The 19,542-nt window shown below is 34.2% G+C and overlaps 1 protein-coding gene across 1 annotated transcript; it reads right to left on the reverse strand.

The window, feature by feature from the left end:
• Positions 1-1,414: 1,414 nt before the first annotated feature.
• On the reverse strand, positions 1,415-18,024 carry SPACA1 (sperm acrosome associated 1). The gene is made up of 7 exons (XM_011367397.1): positions 17,778-18,024; positions 12,496-12,552; positions 8,442-8,543; positions 7,590-7,696; positions 6,845-6,980; positions 2,109-2,229; positions 1,415-1,571 (listed from the first exon to the last, which is right to left on the reverse strand). Exons 1-7 carry the CDS (start codon positions 18,022-18,024, stop codon positions 1,415-1,417), a joined length of 927 nt encoding a protein of 308 aa, XP_011365699.1.
• Positions 18,025-19,542: the final 1,518 nt, after the last annotated feature.

The following is a 19,542-nucleotide window of genomic DNA, read 5'->3' on the forward strand; positions in this document are numbered from 1 at the left end:
AGTGAGCAGTACTGACAACTAAACCTCCTTAACCTGACTGAACACTGAGAGTCACTGAAGTAAAGATGGAAACTACTGCTGTTCATGGCTTTAAAAATATTGATAATAATTACTATTCAAGAATGTTTACCACTTATGCTAAAGTTGCATGACCATACTTAATCAAGAATAAGAAATGGAAGGCTGATGTTTTTCACATTTATCTGGGGAAAAAGAGTATCACAAAAAATTCTTTTGGAATATTTTATGAAAACAATATTTTTCCTTTAAAGTCTCTAGTGGATTTCCCACAACAGAAAAAAAAAATCATTTTCCAGCCAAGTTTTCATTGCTTCTCTCAAATACAAATACTATATAACAGAAAGCATGGATAATTCCCCAACACAGCCAATTTCTAGGCGACTTGAGTGAGGTATATCATAAATGCCCATTTGCAGTGTCTTCTTAACAGATGTGCAGAGGTAATGCAATCATCGGATAAATCCCATAATAATAGCAATGAAGTTGGCATAGAATTCATTTAAACAAAAAATTAAGTATATTTTGTGCTTTTACAACCTTTGAAAATTAATTTCTGATGAAGTCTACCTAATCAAATGATCTAATGCTTTGGTATCTTGTTTCCTAGTTGGCCATAACTATATTACATAATAATACAAAAAGTCAGTGATGATGTTCAGAAATAAGTACCTTAGTTTTGAGATATTATCTGCATACCGAATACAATGAAGGTACTTGGTGGTTATTCAAAAGCCCTTCATTAACTGTTTCTGTGAGAAACACAGGGCATTTTAAAAAGTCATGTCATTTACTCAGCCATCTCCAAGTTTTTCTTTGGTTCTTCTTTACATATGTCCTATGTACAGTCATTAAATTACCTAATATATGTAAAATGCTTCAAGCAATGCTTTGCACATAGTCACTAAGTGATTATATTATTGTTGTTATTATTTTATGCCTTACAAGTGATGCTTTGTATGTCTCATACCCTGTAGGGATTCTAAACTATGATTGGCTTTAACAAGTTCAATCTGGTGCTCCCAGCAGGGAGAAAGTCTAATATGCAAGGCATCTTCTATATTACATTTTTCTTGTTTGGAACAGAACAGGGAAATCACCTTAGAAGTGATCAAAGTGATCTAAAATGTGTTCAGAAGATTTTGTGTGTGTACCTCTAGATAAATGTTACTAAGTAATTACCTAAAATGGTAAATGTTGAGAATAAATTTAAAAAATTTTTATAACTATACCACAAAGATGCACTGATTATAACAGCCCCTTCTCATACTGTTACCTTCAGACTGTGGTAAATCACTTGCAATATTATTAAAGTATTTCACTATATATTTTATTTTTATAATAATGAATCTGATATGCTCTAATCTCCTTTGATTTGTTATATATTGCCCATACATCATTCATTCCATTCACTTAAAGCATCATCTTCATGTCCAGGTATTTCTGCTGGTGATTGGTCAAGAGAAGTTGAATCTTTGTATCTCATTGAACTCAGCTCAGAATGTATCTCAGTCGTTGAGGTTTTTGACCCCCAGAAAGCCTTGACTGCCGCCCTTGGAGGAAAAAACAAAAACAAAAAATCTCTTATGAAATGAAAATTAAAAATAAATAATTTATGTTAATTTTCTCTATCTAGAAGTGTTTCCTTAGTCACAATTTATTTTTAGTTTGTGCTGCATCTGTTGCATTGTGATAGTAGATGAGCCCTCAGACATATCTGGGTATTAATACTCTTGTAGGTATTAGAAATATTCTCGTATAAATGCATCGGTCAGTTGCAATAACCAGATTTTAGAGTTGTGATAATTACAACTGAACAACACAAGTATTTATTCAATAAAATTTTTCTTTAGCGACTACCTTATAAAATTGCAAAAACTGCATTTAAAAGCTCTCTCGTGGCTGAGTAAACAGGTCATGAGATTAGGTAGCATGAATTAGGGCAGTCTCAGGAAAAATGAAGGGAATTGGATAGCTTGAAGACACATGTGACAGGCATCATGGACAGGGCTTTTGATTCATGGGACAAAGGAGTAGCAGACAGAAAGATATCAATCAAGGGTGAGACTCAGTTTCAGTCCTGTATTTACCAATTTATAATTATGAAGATGAGTACAAAGATCACAAATATACAGAGAACAACTCCTATGGTCAGCACAAAAACAAGCACTGCATCAGTGTCTGGTGGTCTTGATCTTTTCATCTGTAATTCTAGAGGAAAAAAAAAAAAAACATACCCGATGATTATTACCACTGGTGGGGGGCGGGAGGAGGGGAGAAATGGATATCTAAATGGAAACTTTATATCTGAAAAACAATTCTAGAAATATACAGAAAGAATTAGTGGAAAGTTATTAACTTGTTCTGTACCTTTAAAATGTCCTTTTCAAACACACAGAAAGTTAAAAGAATTTGACAATGAACATCCTATATTCCCACCACTTAGATACTACCATTCACATTATACTATCCATCTAGCCTTCTAACAATCTATTGATCCATCTTATATTTTTTATGCATTTCAACATAATTTGCTGATGTCTGCATATTTTCTGCAAAATTCTTCAATAGGCATATCATTAACCAGAGTTCAATATTTGTTTATATATTTTTTGAGGTAAAATTTCAGACAAATCACATAAAGATCTCAAATGTACATCTGTTTAGTTTTGGCACACATATGTAATTTAAATCCTTATCAAGCCATAGAATATTATTATACCCCAAAAAGTTCCATTAAGCCCCTCCCAGGTAATCTCTGCCCCATCCTCCAGAGTTATTGTATTGATTATCTTTTCCATCATAGATTAGTTCTGCCTGTTCTAGAACTTCATAGGAATGGAAACGTATACTCTGAATTTTTTTTTTTTTTTTACTCAGTATAATGTTTTAGAGATTCACCCATGTTAGCACATGTGTCACTGGTTTTTTTCTTTTCTATTAATTTATTCATTCTCCTATTGATGGACATTTAGGCTGTTCCAGTTTGGTGTTATGATAAATAAAATGCTGTGAACATTTTTGTAGAAGTCATTTTGTGAACACACATTTTCATTTCTCTTGGATAAATACATAAGAGTGGAACTGCTGGGTCATAGGATAAAGGTATACTTAGTTTTCCAAGAAACAGCAAGATCTTTTCCTAAACTGATCGTACTGATTATATATATTTTATAATTTTTTTCTCCCAGATTTTGGTTTGCTGATTTTTTTTTTAATGATTTCTTTTAATGTGCTTTTAATTTTGAAGAAGCCTGATTTTATATTTCCTTTCATGGTGATTGTTTTCTGAATCATCTATAAGAAACCCTTGCCTACTCCTGAATCATGCAGATAATTCTCCCTTGTTTCCTTTTTAAAGCTTTATGGATTTAGTGCTTATATTTAGGACTATGATACATCTCTAATTTTTGTATATATTTGTTAAGGAAGGCAGTTGAAGCTCATTCTTTTTCATATAAACATCCACATACCAGTTATAAATCAGGTATTCTCTCTCACATCTTTCTGATCTTCCTGCAAATAAGGCTATTAAAGAGAAAAAGCCAGCCTACAGTATAATATTGCTATATTGTAAATTGGTGAAAAGCCCATTTACATCAAGCAATACTTACTTTGTGAATTATATAGCTTTCTTGTGGCTCTTCTTGCTTCCTAAATCATACAATCATAAAAGATTTATGTAGAGAAGGACCAGAGATACAACTGAATCATACCGATAAGCAAAACAACGTCCAAGGAGGTTTAATGATTTCTGCAAGCTGTTTTAGATATTTTAATATCTTAACTTTGATAAGTACCACTCTTATCAGAAGTAGTCTGCTACATGGGCAATCTCAATTGCTTATTTGTCTGAATTTTTCTTTCTACTCTTTGAACACCATTAAATTCAATTTTCCATTTTCTTAAGTAATTTTAGAGACATAAACTCAATTTAGTGATCTCACTAAATAGTTCCAAGTACAATAGAGAAATTACATCATATTTCTATTCCAACATTGTTGGATGTTTTAAATCTTTATTTTTGATAATTTCAGGTTATAGAAAGGTAAGATTTTTAAAGCCAAAGAAAAAACACCTTTTAGAATTAAAACCTGAGAAGAAATGCAAAATTCCTTTCCATTTATTTACTATCCTGATACTAGCCAAGAGAGGGTAGAGAATGAGGGATATGAAGATTTTAGTTCAAGTAGTGTAGTCTTCCTGCAAGAGTCACTTAGGTTACTTTTATATTGTGGAGAAAAAAAAAAAAAAAAAAGGAGCTTTTATGGAAAGTAACTTCACAGGGTGATCTGATTATAAATTCCTAACTGGGTAGGTTATAGTGGGCCTATAACTTTTTAATGAAAGGTTCATCTTTACCTTAAGTAAGTCCTGTCCACTGTTTCTGTTATCTTTGTTAATACATCTTTGAAATAAACCAAAATCATCACCAAGAGAGGACATATTCTTAACTATCCTATAATCCTATACCCTGTTGCTTCCTTCCACCAAATGTAATCTTCCTTATGATTCTTCATTAATCTTAAATGCATAAAAGAAATTATAAACTGTTACTTTCTGTAGCATTTATCTCAATCTGTTGAGATCTTACTTCCAGGTATATCTTCTTTTTGGCTCAAATAAATTTTTATAAACATTCTCTATGGGTTTGAACATTTCTTATGTCAACAATAACTAATAACAAAAAGGAATGCATTTCCTATTGAAATTTATTAATGAAAAATAGGCTGAATTTCGATGCTCTCACTTTTTAGTAGAACAAAGTTTATGTCTGTATTGGTTTCCTAGGGCTACCATAATAAAGTACCACAAACTGGTTGACTTAAAAACAACAGAAATTTATTGTCCGCAGTTCTGAATGCAAGGTATTGGTGAGGCCATGCTCCCTTCAAAGACTCTGGGGGAGGATCTTTCCTTTCCTCTTCTAACTTCCAGTAGCCCCAGATGTTCCTTGGCTGTGGCAGCAGAACTCCAATCTCTGACACCTTTTGCACATGGTTCTCCCTGTGTGTCTCTGTGTCTTCACACGGCATTCTCCTCTGTCTCTTTCTGAGACTCTGTCCAAATTTCCTCTTCTTATAAAGACACCAGTCATATTGGATGAAAGGCCCACTTTACTATATATGAATTTATCTTAACTGAACTAATTACCTCTGCAACAACCCTACTCCAAATATGGTCACATTCTGGGGTTCTGGAAGTTAGGACCTGAGAATATCTTTAGTGGGACACAATTCAATCCAAAACAATGCCTAATTATGAATGGGAAAATTTCATTAACTAAACCATTATTTATCCTAAAAATATTTCATTTGTGTATTTGTTTCAAGCCAGTACCATATTGGGTGCACGATTATAGCAAACACACTCGTTTGATGTCTAAACAACCAAAAGGGGCTGTCACAGTGGTATACCAAACTGTTATTTTAAATACCAAAGTGTTCTGAAAACATTTTATCATTTAATCAGTGCATGTACCGAGATGAGATGGCAGAGCTACTCCACCAGCCCTAGACTGCTACAAGAGAGAAGTCAACTTTGTCTCACTTAATGGCTGACATTTTGGGTCTACGTTCCAGACCTTAGCTTATATACTATCAAATGCATGTTGCCTTACAATCATGGGAGGAGCTAGCCACTGAGATGTCTTAACAAGGACCAGGCTATGGGGACAAAATCCGAGAATGGCCCCTGAAATCTTTAATATCCGAAAGTAGGACTCATTGAGATATTTTTTAGTTTGATGATGTTTGGTCCTTTTTTGCCTTTTATTGAAATTATCTTTTTAATAACACCTGATATCCCAATATAGGAGTAAGATTATTAGCTTTCACTATAAAGATCTTTTTTAAAAACACTAGACAACACATTAAAGAAAGTTATAGTTTATTTTTTAAAACCACCCCCAAAATAGTTTAGCTTGTTTTCATTTCAATAATATTATGTTGTATGGCATCTCTAGACTATAGCATAAATTGTTCATTTGGGATTAAGAAATAGCTTCAAGAAATCCATGAACTTCCTTAAAATTACAGGTAATTTTTGGCATGTTTCTATATGTGGGCATTTTTCTGGGAAAAGCCTCCTGAGCCTTGATTGGATTCTAAAAAACCCTGTGAGCAAACCCCCATACCCTCATCAACAAAAATGACAACAATAAAAATGGTTAAGAGCAAGTGAACAAAAGGAAATATTTGGATATAGAAGACATCATAATTTAAAATGAAAGGACATGCACATGGATCCATTTCGCAAGGGAAGTAGTTCTAACACGTGAGATTATGTTCAAGACAAGATTTGCCTTTTGTCATATATATAGATGACTATTATTGTTTTATCAAAAAGCGTTTTCTTCAAATGAGTAATTTTTAAAAAGACATGTCTTGACATAATATTTCTTAATTTTATTTATTTTACTGTACCAATATTTTTATAAGCATGCATGAGAATCTCATGTATCCATTTTCACTTTCATGATAGCAGTAAAAGTAAGAATACATTCCAAGTTAGAGCACTATTTTCTGGAGATATTTCAGGAATACATTAGTTTCCCAAAGTGAGGTACCTCTGATTGTGAAAAAGCACTACCTTATAGAAAAGTCTAAATGATATAAACTAGTGGTTTTCAAATTGTGGTCTTTGCCAGAATCACCTGGGAACTTGTTAGAAATGCAAATTCTTGTGTCAAACTCAAAATCTATTGAATCAGAAAGTCTGTGGGTGAGGCTGTGGATCTATCCATGGTTTAACAAGCCCTCCAAGTGATTTTGATGTTCTTTAAAGCTTGAAATATGAGCAAACCAAAACATTGCTGGGCACTTACCCTTAGTTGTATAGACTGTGAATTTAATAGATGCTACTATTTCATTATTATCCAAAGTATCACACTCAAAAGCCACGGGGTGAATTTCCCTGTGTACTTCCAGGACTGCTGTATCATTTGTAAGTACAATGGCTTGCTATTTTAAAAGGAAAAAAAGTATCAACATTCTTCATGTAAACTTAAGATCATGAAACAATTTTACTTTCTGTAACAAAAAAAGAGTCATTGTCTCTCAGTCTAGGATAGTCATTAATTATGCACATGGATATCTAGAGTCAGACAATCTAGATATCAAGTATCAATTCTACCACCTCCTGTCAGTGTGACCCAGAACAAGTCATTCTCTGCATTTCAGTTACTTATCTATAAAATGGGTATAATGATAGGAATTACTTTATAGGATTGTTATATGGGTTAAAAGAAACACTAATACTCAGTGCAGGTCTGGCACCTAAAAAGCCCTCAATGTTAGCTACTGTTATCATTATATAACCCCTATGTATACAATTGAAAACCTTGCTTCCAAAATAGAATATTTTATGTAAAATGTTTTTAAGTTCTAATAACTAAGCCTAACACATATGTAAATAATGAAAAAATTTAAATCCCAAAATAATAAAGTTGTATGATTTTAACTTCGTTTTTGCAAACTGCTTTTAAAGAGTTTCCTGACAATCATCAAGCACTGGCAAACAAATTTTATCACTCTCTAGAAAGCACCAAATTGCATACATTCAATACTCACTTGATCTGGCCTTAAAAGTTTCCAAACATATTTGAAACGATTTTCAGGAGATGTATGAACACATACCAGTTTAACATTTTCAAGACTTTCTGATATTGGTTTACCCCCTGAAAAAAAGAAATGTTAAATACATATATACCATTGAGCATTGTAAATTGCTTTATAAACAATGCTACTTTTAAAAGCCACCTCCAATTTTAAAATCAATTATATGCTGGAAGTTATCAAATGTATTATTGAGCGTCTGAGTGTAGAAGAGCAGAGTGATGGATACAAAGAAAAAGTCACCAAAAGAAACAGGTAGGAGACACCACAGCTATCTGTTCCACCTACGGAATAAATTATGAAGAGGAATAGTAAAGGCAAACAACTTAATGATCTAATAAACTTTGAGATTTACTAGTGGCTTCCAATTTACTGGTTAGGGACCCTCCAATAGAGATAATGAAATCTCAAGGTAGTGTAATTTGATACAGAACATCTCTTAAAGTTCCCAATATAGGAGGTAACAATATACTGATAAAATACCATGCTCAAAGTGTCTTTAGTAACCTAACTATTTCTTGAACAGCTTTGACCACAGATCCTGAGTACAACAAAGTTACAGTATATCATAGAGAATATAGGTTAAATTTTAGATATCATTGAAAAATATAAAGCAAAAGTAGGAAGCCATTCAGAGCTATAACTGTCTAGAGAAGTGGAATTTTAAGTTTTATTAAGATCTCCTTTTTAGTATATCAATTCCACTCATGACCTGACATTAGGGATTCCACACCTGAGATTAAGGCTATTTCCCCAGAGTAAACTCTTCCACCCCTCGGTTTCCCTCCAATACAGAGTCCAACTCACAGCCACAGTCTACTGGTCCACGGCATTCTTCCACTCGTACAATACACTTAGATTCACCTCCAGGGCATCCATTTGTTAATATAACTTCTCTAATACCAACACCTTTGGTAAAAGAAATCCGCAAATGTTAAGAAAAACTAATTGCAGAGAATCTTTTCTTTTCCATCTAGGTCTTTATTTTTTTTTTTTGAGACTTTTCTCCTAATTTTGGTAATTAAATTCCTAAATTCAGAGTAATAACATTTAGAATGTTGTCATTTTGAATTATTTTATAATACGGCATTACCAAAGCTAGTTACATGAAACACTAGTTCCTCTGGTTGTTATCATAAGAAAAAGAATTCCATGATTAGATACATTTGAAAATTATACAGTAAATAAAATTAAAGGAACCTCTTTACTACAGAATTTTTTGGGGACTTTTACTATGCTAATAAATTAACATGCTATAGTGTATAAGCTTTCATTGACCTAAGGTATAAAATTGTTACATTTAACATCTTTGAAATCAGAATGCATCTTAGAATTGACAGCATGTCAAAAATTGGCAGCATTTTTCCATTTTGGAGGTGCATAAAATGTGCTTCTTACAGCCAATAAAGTCTTAGATTTAATGGAATATAGAAGTACACAGGATCTCTCAAATTTATTTGATCATGGAACTTTTAGGAAGGGAAAAGGGGTTTGGAGCTTATGTAGGATATTCCAAAATCACATCTTAACATAAATGAAGCTTTTTAATATTTAAATTGGTAATAAATATAGCAAAGTAAACTATTAACGATCAAATCTCCATTTCCAACAAGATACTCTCTTTATGGGACCCTCCATTAGAGATAATGAAATCTCAAGGTAGAATTGACACAGTTTTATAACAATAAATCACACTTTTACTAATTCGCCTCAAATCTCCCGAGTTTGCCTTTCATCACCAGAACTGAGATGATAAAATGCTGCATCAGCAACATGCTGAACATGTTCTGTTATAAATGGTTGTGGTAAAAGGGCCACATACTAAAGCTGATAAGCTCAGGGGAGGCTTGCATGGCAGGCCTTACAAACTCAGAGACCAAAAGTAACCACATAAGATGGTCTGAACATAAAAATTCCTTACTAAAAGTGGATCACAGGGGGTAGTCACCTCCTAGTTCTGTAGTTTCCTTGACAAAGGTCAATCTTTACCTTGAGTGAGAGTGTCTATTGTCTTTCTGTATCTAATATAACAGACCTTTCAAATGTCAGAGTAATCTTATTCAGATCTCTCAGGGCACAACTATGAGCAGGAGAGCATGAGACCACAGAACCCCTCATGGTTCTCTTGTTCCCTGTGTACCATCTCTATGTGCTGTAAATGTTATTAACTATTCTGTACCCGTCAATGTAAAAGATGTGTTTCTCTATTTTGCCTTTTTATTAATCTCAGAGATCTCCACTCTTTGCTTTCTCCCGCGCCCTTAATCTACAACCAATGGATTTCATGTAACCCTCCTTACATCTCTTCCTTTTATTCTAATGTATAAAATAAGCTGCAAAACTGCCATTCTCTGGAACATTTTCTCAATCTGCTGAGATTTTGCTTCCCAGCACTTGTCGTCAGTTGGGCTCAAATAAACTCATAAAAATTCTCTACAGGTTTGGACATTTTTTACGTCGATACAAGCTATGATGACTGTATAGTTGCAGACTAAGGAACAGTCTATCTTGATTTCCTTTGTCTACCAGATTCCTTTTTTCAACTCTTACAAGATCTTAATCATAAAACTCACTGTCAAGGGCAAGTTGAAATCTAGAGATGGCTTACAACAGCACTTCTCAAAATTCAGAGTGCATGCAAATCACCTGGAGATGTTACTAACATAAAATTCTGATTCCGTAGGTCTGGAGTAGGTCCTGAGATTCTGCATCTCTGACAAGCTCCCAAGCAATGCTGATATGGCTGATCTCTGAACCAAAATTTGAGTGGCAGGGGAGAAGATACCATATGAGACAAGATGGAAGGATGGAAGATGAAAGGTCTCTTCTGATTAAAAGAGATGCCTAAAAAAGGCTACAGTTTGGCTCCACTTGGATTTATGAAAGGTACTTCTCTAGAGGCATGGCGTTATTTTGAAATGCATCAATGTTTTTCAAGCAGGTATTTTATGTATTTATTAATTTAGCCAAATACAGTTAATTGTGATGGTGTGTGTAGGTATGCGACTTTCTGGAAGTCCAAGTAACACTTAAAAATCTGCCTGTGTATTCCAGAAAAAGAAAACTTTTTGACTGCTAAAATATTGTTTTGGGATTTGAGAATTTTCAATAAAGTATTTTTTTCTCCTCTAAATAATTCTGTTATAAATGAAAAGATTTTTCAATACATAAAAAATAATTTTTAAATGTGAAATATACCCTTTTCTGGTTTGTTTTTCTCTTTAGAACTTATCACCATTTGACCAGTTATGTATTTTACATATTTTTTATCTCTTTGACCCAACTAAAATATATATTGCTTAAAGGCAGACTTTCCTCTGCTTTGTTCACTGCTGTATTTCCAGCATCTATAACAATACCTGGCATACAATAGATAATTAAAAAAAAAAAAAAAAATCTCAAAACAGAAAATCATTTGTTGAATGAACAAATATAACATCTATTTTCTGAAATACATCTTTAAATAATAGACTAAGACAATATCAATTACTAGAATTGTCATAAAAATAATTCTCATAAAAATTTCTCAAATAGCAGAAGAAAGGTATAAATTACAAATAAATAATCATAGGTTTATTACCTGGATTCTTCTCATTCTCTGACTTTCACTCATTAAGAAGCTAAGGTAAAAAACAGGTTTAAAACTATCTCAAAAGACAGAAAATAGAATAATGGTTGCCAGGGGCTGGGGGGAGGGAGAAGTGGGGAGTTAGTGTTAATGAGTGTGGAGGTTTCAGTATGGGATGATGAAAAAGTTCTGGGGATGATGAAAAAGTTCTGGAGATGATAGATGGTGGTAATGGGTGTAAATTAATGTGAACGTGCTTAATGTCACTGAATTGTATATTTTAAAATGGTTAAAATATGATAGGTAGATTTTAACAAACACATGCATACACACCAAACACTATCTCAAATAAAAACAATTCAGATATAATTTTTGACAAAAAAGAAATTGTTCTGATCTAGATCTGCATGAATTTCCTGTCTTCTTACCCTCTGGTCTTGGTCTTTCCCTCTCATTATTGTCTTCTTTCCCAAGGCAAAGTCTATTTAGAATAAACTTAATTTCATTGTGAAATATCTATTATTTTCTCAGCATGCTAGTCTATACTGGTTCTCAAAGTGGTTTTCAAAAGATGGTCTTCTAACCAGGAGCATCAACTTCATTTGTGAACTTGTTTAGAAATATAAATTCTTAGGCCCCTCTGAAGGCTTAGTGAATTAGAAACTCTGGGGTAGGCCTAGACATCTGTGTTTTAACAAACCCTTCAGGCACTTAGGGTGAACAGTTGAGTCTGAGAAACACTGGTCTATCACATACGTTGACTTAATCCCAACCCCATGTAAGAGATTGAGATTCTATGTCCAATTTCTAGTCATGAAATGGTCAAAATAAGTCACGGTCCTTGAATATTGCCTTCCCCACAAAGCTAATACCTCTTTTCTCCAAGATATGACATATAAATTGGATAATTATGGAATTTAGAATAGACTATTACAAATAAGCAAATTTCTTGATAGATTTGCCAACACAGTATGTGGAAAGACATCTGTGAGATGCATTGAAAACTCTTTCATCTTCTGAACATATGTGAGATAAAGTTTTCCTTCGGTGAAGGCAGTTTATGCCAAAAAATATAGGGAGCTAGCTTAAAATAAGACTTAGAGGTTATAAACTGATATATCCAAACTTTTAAAGCAATTAGTTTCCATTTTGTGTGTAAATTATAGTCATTAGAAATAGAAATCAATAAGAGATGAATGAGAGTACACAAATTACAAATAAAAATTGCCACACTGTTTTTACCTTTCCGCCCCCCAAAATTACAATATTACTTATGCGCTCTATGCTACTTACCACATGTGACAGTGCACATCCCAAATTCTACTTCTTTGACTATCGTTGAATTTGAAACTAAACATAAAATGCAAAGACACATTATTTAATCACATGAAAACTTTTCTAAGTATAAAACTCTTACTTGGGTATGGAGGATACAAGTAGTTATACAGGAAGCAGAAAAATTTTAAGTTTTATTAAATCAGAAAAGCGATACTACTCAGTACATCTTCTATTATTATTTAAATTAAAAGCCGAAACCTTAAAGTAATAAATTATGAAATAACTTTCAAAGAAGGTTTATATTTAAACCTTGTATATAACTTAAAAATAATTTTCTCATTAGTTTAATACATAATGAGTTAAAGTTCTATAGAAGGTCAGGAAAACCCCAAACAGCCAGCCAATTGTAAGGCCCAATTGTTTCTATTCCTTATTTAAAAAAAAAAAAAGGCTTATTATTGCCATCCAAAACAGAAGTTTTTATACCAAGTACACAGTAATCATGTTATAGATCAGTTCTATTCATTCTCAGGTTAAGATAGTAAATTATTTCTAAGGATTTATTTCAAAACAGCAGAAAAATCTAGGAATATACAAGTATTTGGTTTTAAATCACATGATAAGGTGTTTCTCTCTTTCTAATGTTTTTTTGAAATTTGTGTAATTTCCACTAGCTGTAATATATAACCAATTCTTCATATCTCAGATTAGGAATAAAATCTCAACAGAAAAAAGTATTGAGCTGTTGGAAGAGAATTTTTAAAAGGCATTGTATTCTGAGGCAACAGTATTACGTGGGAAAGTGCACTAGAGTTGGAGTCCAAGTTGCTGCTTCTACCACTAATTAGCTGTTTTGAGTCTGAGTAAATTAAATTCTGTCAGGCCTAATTAACCTTTCTGTAAAATTCGAAAAGGAGAACCTATCTCATTTGATTACTGTGAGGATGAGAGAGAGTATATGAAAGCATTCTGTAACTTTAGAACTATACACATGCTTAAGATATAACCTCATTCACACTCATTTTGTACTTACTGATTTCATATGACTCTAAGTTTTTGTCCTATTTTGATTATTGTAAAACAATATTATCATAAGTACTTCTATATTTATATGCATCAAATACAGTGCCTTGAGTATATAGTAAGCACTAGATGAATATATGTTAAGTAAATCAACACTGACTTTGTTAAATTATTTCGACTATCATCATGATGATCAATTCTGAATTGACATTTTTGCTTGAAATGCTTGGATACTTCCTGCTGGCACAGTATAAAATGTAAATTAAAAGCCAAATTTTGAATACAGAAAACAAAGGTAAGAGAATGAGTACCAGACTACTTTTAAATATAACTTTTTCAAAAACTGTTAAAAAAAAAATTACTTAATCAGCTCTACTATTCACTACCTATGCTACTTTGGGAAAGTTATTTAAGTTCTCTTAACTTAAAAAAAAAGAGAGAGAAATTTAATCAGATTGTCTCCAAAGTTCCTTTTGTCTTTGAGTATTGAATGCCCATAGGTCATTCAATGACTTTTTTGACGGGGATCCTATAATGGTGACACAAGGAAATTATATGTATCTGCACTTCAGAATAGTATGTCAAAATTTCCCATTATATACCTGTCAGTGAAAAGACAACATATGGTCTGAATGTCAATAAAGTTTTATGTGTTAACTTGCTAAACAGTAAGATCCACTGACGCTATTTAACTTGTTAGTGTCAATGTGGTAGAAGTGATGTAACACAGGATTCTGTCCTGTTCGACAATTTTATTAATGATTTGGAAAATTATGATTTCATACTGACTGAATGTGGAGATTCTTCAAAACTAGGAAGGATAGCAAATATAATGGAAGATATATCTAAATCTAAAAATAACAGGGTGGAATAATGGGCAAATTTAATAAAATGAAACCTTAGAGAAATAAAGTCCTGTACATAGAGCTAAAAATCCAGCTATCCCCCAAATACCTTAAAAGACTGTCTTAATTTGATAGAAGAACAGGTAATAATGAGTGGAGAGTTCAATAGTGAGTTTGATAGGAGTCAAGAGTATGATGAGGCTTCCCTAAAAATCTACTGAGTCTTAGACTGTGCTGATAAAAGCTTGACATCCACAATGATGCAGATAATGATCCTGCTTTTTTTTTTTTCTGACCAGATCCTGGAATGTTCTCTTCAATTCTGGACAGCGCATTTTAACTGTTGGTACATACCATCACAGGCCAATTTTAATTTTTTAGTTTCTTTTTTGAAAGTTGATTTGTAAGGTTGATATTTCATGATTTTTATTCTTTCTTAGAGGTCTTCCAAAGAAAAAGAGAAAATACAGTTATATTCATATAGAATAAAACTCATAGAATAAAACTCATTCTGTCTTACAATTATTATGTAGATCTATTGTTGGTCCTTTTTATAAATCTAACAGTAAATAGGATAAAAATAAATTTATAAATCTTAGCTTTATAAAAGGCATACGGTATATAAAAGGTATAAAAGGCACAGGGGTATAAAAGGTTTAAGAGTATATATTTAACAATATCTTGGTGATTTTTCCTACATTTTGAAACATTTTGTTATTTCATCATCCATAATAATGGATTTTAGTATTACTTATCAATTATTCCCAACTACATTTTTTAAAAAAAACTGTAATAATAAAATGGAAGAATGGTTGGAGTTGCCTAGAAAGATGATATAATTGTGAAATAAATCATAGCTATTACTTCATCCTTTGTTTTCTTATTGCTTTGTCCAAAGTATCACATCATCTTTCAGAAAGATACAAAAGAAGTCTAGAAGCACCTTTCTCAAGTCTCTTTTCAGCTTTCACTGAACATAGTTGAGATTTCAGAATTTTAATTTTTTTGTCTATAATGGCAAGGAGAAGAAAATTAACAGAGAAAAATATTTCACAATTATTGGATGAATCAGAATATGAATATATAGATAGCAGCACTCTAGATATTAATGATAATTAAGAAATTGACTGCATAAGCAAAATGAGTGAGCGATAATATCTTGCATGAATATCCTAAACCAATTTTCTCTAATTCAAGAATCAATGCATGAACACCATACTTCTGAGGATGAAAAGGACACATGGTATCCTCATCTAGTTAATTTTTCACAAGGAAGGATGTGATCCTGAACTATTTTCTGAAAATAAGCCAGACCATACTGTTTTGCTAAAAGTATATGAATAGTATTCTTTCCTTTTAAAAACTGTTTATACACCAATATTTACTTAATAAGATTTATAAACAGACAAATCATGATGACAGGTATGTATACTGAAAGAAAATAGAAGATGTAGAGATGAATAAATTCAGTGAGCCAATAATTCTAATTGTTTATGAATCTACGATGAAAACATTTTTGCAATTATGAAGAAAATGGCAGTATCCTCAAACAAAATATGTGCCTTCATAGTTTTCAAAAGTATTGTTTTGACAGTGCAACTGCAAAAAGAACAAGAGTAATGATAACTAGAATCTTCTAGAGATGTACTTGAAATCTGCAATCAGTATTTACAAGATGGATATATTACAGATTTGTGCATAACTGATGAGCTTTTAGTTAATTCAAAAGTACTTTGCCCACATAGCTTAAAAACCAGGAAAAATGGAATACAAATTTGGGGTTTTCCATGTGTAAATTCTTATTAAAATTTCAAATAAGTTGTTTTCACTATCCCTTAATTCTTATTTTGTAAATTATTTATAAACTTTCTTAAAAGTAAAGAAATAAAGAGTCTATTAGACAGTAAATGGTGATGACTATTTTTATATTGGTCCACTGAAGGTTAAGAGGGGCTTTGCCAAATTTTAATAATGGCTCTGGAAATTTTCAGATCACAGACATCTGAGATTGTTTAAATTCTGGATTCTTGCTCTCCCCAATAAAAAGCAGCTATGCATGAAATTGTATATATATAAAATTCCAGGAGGTACAGGGACTCTCTGAAGTTCACAGACAAGAAAACAGAGAACTAAGAGAATAACTTTCCTACATATGAATTTGAATCTAGGGCATTATAATTCCATTGTCTGCATTTAGCTTAAACTCTAGTTAGCATTTTATAGCTAGGACTATCCCTTGACCAGTTTAATATTAAAATTGCTAATTCAATTACTTTTAAAACGACTGAAGCAATAGCTCACTGTACTTTATTTAGGACACTGTACTTTATTTCTTCTCCAATCCTTTCTCATATTTCCAAAGTCAAGGACCTCTCCAAACTCTCTGTAATCAACTGCACCATTAATTTCAAATAGTCAATTTCTTTCTGTCACTGAGGGTCACTATCTGTAATCAGGAAATAAAAGAAAGGCTGATAAATACAGCATGTACTCTGTATGTATAGGAGACATGCGACTGTCAAGGATATTAAAAGAATCTCAGCCAGGTCATTTATGGGGGAAGGAAATCATTTCCCTTTGGATGGCTGCGAAACTGCAACTGACCTTTTACCTACCAGCATGTGAGTTACTAATCAATATAACATGTACCACAGCTTGTCAAGTTTTATTGCTTAATGAGCCAGCAGAGTAAGGCAAATTTATGTACCAAGCACAGCCTCATTTTCCCTTGGTTAAAGCATATCATTTAACAAAGCCACTAGTTGGATCCCTCGATAGGTGTTTCTAAGGCCACCATTCCTTTCTGGTTGGAAGTTGAACGTACAATTAAAATACCACCACACTGCAGAGGTGCTCAAGGTTGGGGCTTCAAGAAACTGACATAGGGCTTCTGGGCAGTTTTGTCAGCATATTGGTTTATCTAAATGTGTCACAGTGCGGGGAATTCTGAATGCCATTGTGTTTCAACCCAAAGTGCAAATGTGGAAAGGATGAAGACCTCAAGCAACTTGGAACTTAAAGCAAAACAAAACAAAAAAACCTCTACATATGGGAAGGAAAAACGTAATTGCAATGGGAGTCAAAACAATTCCCCTTTATGGAAGACTACTTTCTGACTCCTACCACTTAAAAAAAAATTTTTTAAAGCATCTTTTTCCTTTACCAGAGCAACATTTTGCAGGAATTCCGTAGCAACTTCTATAAGTGGACTTGTTATAAGTGGGCTTGTTTAGCTTCCTGGGGCCTTGAAAAATTGACACATCTTTCTTCAAGGCATTAAGTGCGCGAAAATAATGTATAAATTAGGGGCTGTTTGAGAGAGAGCTCTACAGATGCTAACAGGGATCATTCTCATTGTCCTGGAACAAAGAGCTGGGCTTTACCCTCACAAGGCGCCTTCGTCCCTAACAAGGAGCCTCCCAACCTCACCATCCTCCTCAGTCAAGGCCTGGGGCAGCATCTCGCTGTCAAGCTCGTGGCCTTCGTCGTCGGCCTCCACGCTCTCGCTCTCGCTTTCATTCTCACTGTCGGCCTCGCTCTCTTCTTCCGCGTGGCCCAGGCTGGGATCCTGGATGGCGGTGACGTTCTTCCCGCATGCGGACTGCAGGCCTGCCAGGAGCAACCAGCCGACCGTCAGCAACAGCCCAGCGGAGCAGCCCGCGCCCCCGGGGCTCATGGTTCTCGGCCCCGACGGCCGCCCAAGGCGCAGTCGCAGCCGCCTGCTCTCGCCGAGAGGTGCGTCGAAGAAAGGAGCCGCGGTTCTCCGAACCTCGGTGCCGCACCCCGGCAACCACTGACGCGTCACAGCTCGTCACCGGCGCGGCGGGCCGCCTCGACTCTCGGCGCCTGTGGAAACCGCGCGGGACCGCCCGCGTCGCGCCTCGAGAACCACTTCCGACGGCGCTTCGGCCGCGCCGCCTGCGTTCCAGCGTTCTGGCGTTCCGGCGTTCCGGCGTTCCGGGCGCGCTAGTGGCGCCGCCCGCTGCTCGAGTTTCCTCGGTTGGTGAGCTACGGGCCAAACACCGCCAGGACTATTCGTGCCCACCCTTCTTTCTTCCGAAAGACGTTTGTCCTTCCTACGTTTACTCCTCTCCGAATCGGACTCCCTCATCCTGTGACTCCCTTTACATGTGACTTGGTTTCAAATTCCATGTGCAGGATACCCAATTCGATACGTGTCAAGATGGATTCGTCACAGCCTTATTGAGTATGGTGCCCCAAACTAGATCCATTTCTGCAAGTGAGGCTTGATTTATAGAGGATATAGGTGCTCGCTTTCTTTGATCTGAATACTATTGTTTATGCAGCTCAAAGCATGTATTTATGCCTTAAGATTTTGTGCAGTGCCTTAGCTCTGTGTGTGTGTGTGCGCGCTCCTCTTGCTAGGGAGCCTGGGCAGGAAGGGAAAGGGGAGGATGCAGCTATTGTCAAGTTAGTCCTCCATTCTGTATTAAGAGAGCTGATGTTTTTGGAACCAAATATCAGACTTAAACTTTGTCCCTGTTAATTTTTATCTTCTTGCTTTTGGCCTACTTTTTAAACCTTGTTTGATATTCTTTTGAACCTTGATTTTGTTGTCTTAACATATTAGACATTTCTCCCAAGTTTGATTTGGAAAATATGTCTCCCTCAGGTCACTAACAAAAATGTTTAAAAAGGCAATGAGCCAAGGATAGAACTCTGAGGTAACTCTGACGATGGTCCACTAATTTACACATTGATTTAACCCAAGAACCAATTCTCTTACCAAAAAAGATTATGAGGGAAATTGAAATGGGAAATTTAGAGATGATCTTGAGACATACAAAGACCTTTGTTTTCTGGACAAATGAAGGAGTCAAAATTTTTCTTTTTTGAAATGCTTGAAAAATAAATCATGAATTATACTTTCAAACACAAACTTTAAAAAGATCTGTAGCAGTATCACAGGCAACATTGTTGACTGATACATCTATTCCTTTCAGTTCCTCTTTGAGACCCTTAATTTCCATTTGAATTCCCTTTGGAGCTATTTGGTCATTTATGTCTCCTTGAGTTAAATTACATCTTAAATAAAGAATATTAAAATAATATTAATAGCAACAGTACAAATCACCTATAAAATATTGTATAACTCATATAAATTCTAAGAATAAGTATATTTGTCCTCAATAACTTACGCTATCTTGAGTTGAAGTCTCACGTAAGTGAAAGG

The sequence above is a fragment of the Pteropus vampyrus genome, unplaced genomic scaffold, assembly GCF_000151845.1.
Source record: "Pteropus vampyrus isolate Shadow unplaced genomic scaffold, Pvam_2.0 Scaffold133, whole genome shotgun sequence".
Classification (NCBI taxonomy): domain Eukaryota; kingdom Metazoa; phylum Chordata; class Mammalia; order Chiroptera; family Pteropodidae; genus Pteropus; species Pteropus vampyrus.

What these genes read in the sequence shown, in the direction of transcription:
- SPACA1 (XM_011367397.1), bottom strand. Translation starts at nt 18,024, where the DNA reads ATGAGCCCCGGGGGCGCGGGCTGCTCCGCTGGGCTGTTGCTGACGGTC. An exon ending in GATGTGCACTGTCACATGTG is followed by an intron (nt 8,544 to 12,495) that starts GTAAGTAGCATA and finishes CTTTTACCAAAG; the next exon opens with GTGTTGGTATTAGAGAAGTT. An exon ending in CACAGTCTATACAACTAAGG is followed by an intron (nt 2,230 to 6,844) that starts GTAAGTGCCCAG and finishes TTTTTCCTCTAG; the next exon opens with AATTACAGATGAAAAGATCA.